The sequence below is a fragment of the Dreissena polymorpha genome, chromosome 12, assembly GCF_020536995.1.
Source record: "Dreissena polymorpha isolate Duluth1 chromosome 12, UMN_Dpol_1.0, whole genome shotgun sequence".
Classification (NCBI taxonomy): Eukaryota; Metazoa; Mollusca; class Bivalvia; order Myida; family Dreissenidae; genus Dreissena; species Dreissena polymorpha.
The window spans coordinates 62713526-62718757 of NC_068366.1; the positions used below are offsets into that span (position 1 = coordinate 62713526).

A 5232-nucleotide genomic window follows, 5' to 3' on the forward strand; every position below is an offset into this window, starting at 1 on the left:
AAACAATATCATATTTACAATTACTAAAACACAGTCTATATGAAAACGAGCATCGAGAAGTCGTTGGGATTCATTTCATACCAAAGCGCCACTACATCTCTTTCATAAATAGTATTATGCAATTATTTATATTTTCTAAGTTAGATGAAAACATTGAGCGTAGTGATGATGAATAGCTTGGAGTGTTTTTAATAAGAACAATAAAACAAACAACAACATAAATGGCTTGACCCAGAAATATATTTATCCGTTTAAACCTTTTTTTAACTTGCAAGTAAAAAGCAATGCATGAACTTTATTGAATTATCTACCTAATAACATTTAATAACATACGTGTGCTTACGAGGTGAATTCACTTAGCAAAACATTTAGATAAGTAGTTTTCTGGAACAACGATATTTATGTACTTCTAACAAACAGCGCCATAATGTCTATCCTTCGAGTCAAAAAATGAATCTTTCGGAATAACTTTTCCCCACATTTACCCTTGTGCTAATAGATATTAAGATCAGTATAGTTGCTAATGCAAATGTAATACAAAAGTAGTGTTAAAACTGTACATCAAAAACATATTTGACAAATTGTGATGATGTAGCAAAAATTGGCTATTGGAATTGTTACCAAGCTTTCGCATGTAAATATCACAGACATCTGCATATCTAAGTCAAATGATTCTGTTGTTTCTAAACATTGTCATTTTAAACAACGTGATTTAATGTTACAGACGACAAAGATTAGCGCTATTTATATTTGAGGAAGTCGTAGCTGGTTAATCATTGTCGATTACAATAGAGGACGACACATGCACACTTAAAGGACTTGTCAAGTCAATGCGAAATGCATACTACGAAGAAAACGAGAAAATCTGCAAACATTGTGTCAGCAAATCTGAAAGGTTCATAACAAATTAGAATATCAATTTAAACAATGGCATTCAATTCTGTTATTTCAGCACTGTTCAACTTAGCATTATTAATGAAGATGCGCTAGATTACAGCTTCGTATGTTGCGACATTAAATAGATGCAAACGGACATAATAATGGACACTCATTAACTTAATTTGTAGAACAACAGTCTGATTACCAAACCATAGTTTTAATCTATGATACATACCAACGTTTGATTGTATTCTAACTTGATTATTTAAATAACTGTTTTATTTCCAATTCAACTCAAATCTCTTTAAAATGTTCTTCCTAAACGATCGGGGCGTGTTGGGGTGGGGTAAATGGCTTATATTTAACCCAATTCACACACTATGTTCTATTTGCGTTATTATACCTGTGTCCTATGTACAACTTAAAGAAGATTGCAATAAAAGAAGGCAAATATGAAGGTTGTTTAATCAATGCAATTGTATTATTTTGCATTATTATTTACTGCTGAGTTAGAGAAACATTCAAGAAAATGAAATATCGATATACTAGTGTCAATTTTTCCAACCCTTCACTATAGCAGATGTTTAACATCTGCAACAATTAATCGTGGTCATCATAACTATATCCTACTAAAAGATGAAAAGATGACTTTTTTAACATAATAAACATATGTTTATACATTAGACAATTGTCCATGAGTATACAGCACATACATGTTATGTATAAAACAAACGAGTGGTCAAGTGACTTGTAAGTTGTATAAAAATACAGTACATTTTCATATACAAACAAACAAAGAGAGAGGTCTATTCTTATTTTCATGATAAATCTACATAAAATGGTTATGTACGAATGTTCTGATTGTCTAAGGATAACCATAATAGAGATTACACAAGTTTCTTAGTTTAAAGGCTTTCTTCATATATATTTCAAGATTATTTTTGGTTCGAACATTTTCGGATTTCATTGATTCTCAGATCTGGAAGCATGTTGGTATCGGGGGACTTTGTCTTGCAATCTTGATACAAAACTCCCATCCATTGCCGAAATAGAACCCATACAGGAATCTGTAGTTGCCGTCATCCAAACTGTAATAATATATTTTCTGACCGTAGTCGTACCTTGCAGCTGTTATGGCAGGCTCCCAATAATCAACTGCCCATCTTCGGTCAATATGATATCTACAGCTCGGATTGGCGCTTTGGACTTCTTCGAGCACGGCCATTGCTTGTAGGTGGTTAACGTCCGTCCCGGTAGCCGTTGTATCATTGCAACGGAAGTTAGTATGGATCACAACAAGATTACAGCCCAGATTATTTGATTTAGTGACGAAGAAGCTTCATCCTGACAACATGGCGGTGACAAAAAGAATATTGTGCCGCGACACCATTGGTAGGAACGTGTAAGAAGCTGTCTCGTGTTCGTCTAGAGGAAGGGGTACCGTACGGGATCGGACAGGCATCCTGTTCAAAGAAGTGGTGGGAATTAGTTGAAAGAACTCTCCATCCTCTACCATAGTGCACTCGGACGGCTCCCAGCAATCTAGAGTCAACATTCTGTTGTGATAAAGACGCCTATGTTTTTTATCGCCAATTTCGCGCCTACAACCACCGGTAGTATGCTGCGTATCCCCTCTGACCGCAAAGAACCCCTTGTCGTTGATGGCGCGCAGGAAGTTTCGCACTGCATTTTGACTGTCTCCGTTTATCAACGGGTCTGCATCTGGAAAAAATTAAATATGCATACATGTATATGGTCATGTGTATATGTATTTGAAGAAGGCATATATCTCTCCCTCTGAGCCCCTAAATTCTACTTATGATAATTAGATATTTACCGCATACTTGTTACTTTGACTTAGCATACCACTACCGATATTTTGACTAAGCATAAGGCTAACATCCGCGCAGAATCATCTGGATTTCTTTCGCCTCTGGGTTATAGTGCAAGAGTAATATTACCACTGTTTTCTAAATCTGTGCATAAACTGGTCGCACACGTGAGTTAAAGTAACTTTAGTTTGCACGTGCTGCGGCTCAGTTGTTACTATAAACTAGAAAAGTGGCTCCTTTGGAAACACAAACTGCATCCAAGAAATATAATAGTAGACCCGGTTTGGTTTGGTCTTTTCTTACCTTGATTGGTCCGGCAAATTGGTGATGGATCCTCCAACAGAAAAGCGTTCACATCCACAAAGCTCCAAACGCAGAAAATTGAACAAACTAAGAAAAAGAAACAAGAGAAAAACATGACTTTAGCCCCTGTTCTTGTGCTGAACTTGAAATACAACTTTCTTATTGATTGTTTGATATTTTTTAGTTTTTTTTTGCCACTACAGATGATCATTTATTATCATAACCAAGTTAAAGTGCTAAATAAATGATGTTTTATATACTTGATATGTATAGATAATGAAATATTAAACTTTATTACCTATTATACGTAATCTCGTCATTTCGGTTCGATTTTGTCCAAACGTAGTGTCAATGTGTCGCCGAGTGTCAGCATATGATGGCAATATCTGTATACATGAACAATAGAATGAAATAATATGATTACTCATTAATTTAAGTAATTTAAGGTTTAGAATGGTTTTCAACTTTTCATAATAGCTGAAAATGAAATAACAAAAACAAAATGTGAATTAAAACACCAGAACGAGCATACGGCTTTGTCTTTGCACAACACAATTATAGATATTAACTGTGCAAAAAGCTTGAGAAAAATTTCTGTTCAGTGTTTTGCCTATGTTAACTTAAAAGTCCACGCAAAGGCAACGTATTAACAGTGTGTTTATGCAATAGACTGGATTTACACACGCATCAGCATACCACAAGAACATAGTTTTTAGTCCATGCATTTTCAAATAAAGTTGTTCAAAGCCAATTTAGAGTCAGGGGACAGAAAGGTATCAGAAATAAAAGACAACATGTTAAGTTATAAATAATTACTGAAAACAATACACACAACGGATTATCTAACACTAACCCATTCATTTTTGGTACAAGGAGCATTAAACACATAGATGAGGTTGAAAAGAAACGTGATGTAATGCATGCTGTAAGACATTTCTGCAAATTTCAACATACTGATTTGTTTTGAAAAATAATTAAGACTGTAAAAACCTTTGATGCTAGTAATACCACCACTTTGGCTATTGAAACTTTAATTTGAAAAAAGTTAATCGATGTACAGTTTTTAATATTTTTTTTATAAATTTTCAAATTGTCGATGCCTTAACCATTTAACTATATTTCTGCATTAAGACCTGTTTAAAGTGAACATATTGAGTGGCAAAGAAGTTAGATAGACACATAATTGAAGGATAAATTACTGCAAAATCTCAACAAAAGATGTCCAGTGATTTCTACCTGCCCTTTAAATCACATAAGAATCATTTTATTTTCTAAGGGCTGCTTTCAAACACACAAATTTAATAAAATGCATTTTACTTTAAGCATGAATATTCACTGTAAACAGTGTAAGGGCGATGATGCCATTTTACCATCTTAGTTTGACAACAATGTCGTTTAGAAACATAAACACAGATAAAGTCATTTTGCTCCATTTCGAATTACAAATGAACACAACTTCTTAATGGAGATAATCGATCGCTTTAAGTTCGTTTTGGAAAATACATTTTGTATAAATTACATATCGTTTAAACTACGATGTTTAAGTCCTTATAGCTGTAACTTCTATTAAACTTTTAAATACCATAATTATTCTAGAGTAGTTCAACTAGTATAGCTTAGTTTGGAATGAAGTCAATAACGATATTCAACAATAGCAATATATGTTCAACCGACATAAATTATACCCTAAGATAATGCCGCTGGTAAAAAGTTTCCTGTCGACAAAATTATATAGTAAGGTTTGTTCGAAAACGGAAAGTAGCAGAATATGTGTCTTGTAAAAGTATAGAGTTTATGTAAGATATGTGAATACCTGAATATCCGACACTGTCCAATCGCCCTTCTATCGTTCTTTGTCCTGACTGAGTTCGTAAGGGTGTGTCGCTGATATTAATGATACGTAATCCAATCACGTGATCCACGCGAATAGCAGCATGGTGGTTGATTGGTTAGAAATGCGATCATATATTCTTTCTGTATACATTTCTGACTTACTTTGGTTCCCGATCTTTATTTTACTTTACATGACATCAACCAAAATCTTCTACGGTAACACCGGTTTAACTCTGTGTGGCGATATAATGTTATGTTAAATTAGGATAATTTAATCGAGTAAGCAAATACGTACGGAAGCCCTGGAGGGACATTTTTTGTTACTTGTTACGAGTTATTTGTTATTACTTATAGGTAATTACTTATTTGTTATGAGCTACTGTCT

General features: G+C 34.0%; 1 protein-coding gene across 2 annotated transcripts; it reads right to left on the reverse strand.

Moving 5' to 3' along the window:
• Positions 1 to 222: 222 nt before the first annotated feature.
• LOC127853082 (uncharacterized) lies at positions 223 to 4963 on the reverse strand. Of its 2 annotated transcripts, XM_052387276.1 has the most exons (4): positions 4828 to 4963; positions 3313 to 3400; positions 3015 to 3101; positions 223 to 2601 (listed from the first exon to the last, which is right to left on the reverse strand). In XM_052387276.1, the coding sequence occupies exons 2-4, from the start codon at positions 3332 to 3334 to the stop codon at positions 2219 to 2221; spliced, it is 492 nt and encodes a 163-aa protein (XP_052243236.1). In that variant the 5' UTR covers positions 3335 to 3400; positions 4828 to 4963; the 3' UTR covers positions 223 to 2218. The 2 variants fall into 2 exon arrangements, with proteins under 2 accessions (XP_052243236.1, XP_052243235.1); XM_052387275.1 differs by lacking the exon at positions 4828 to 4963 and having other exon boundaries at positions 3313 to 3469.
• Positions 4964 to 5232: the final 269 nt, after the last annotated feature.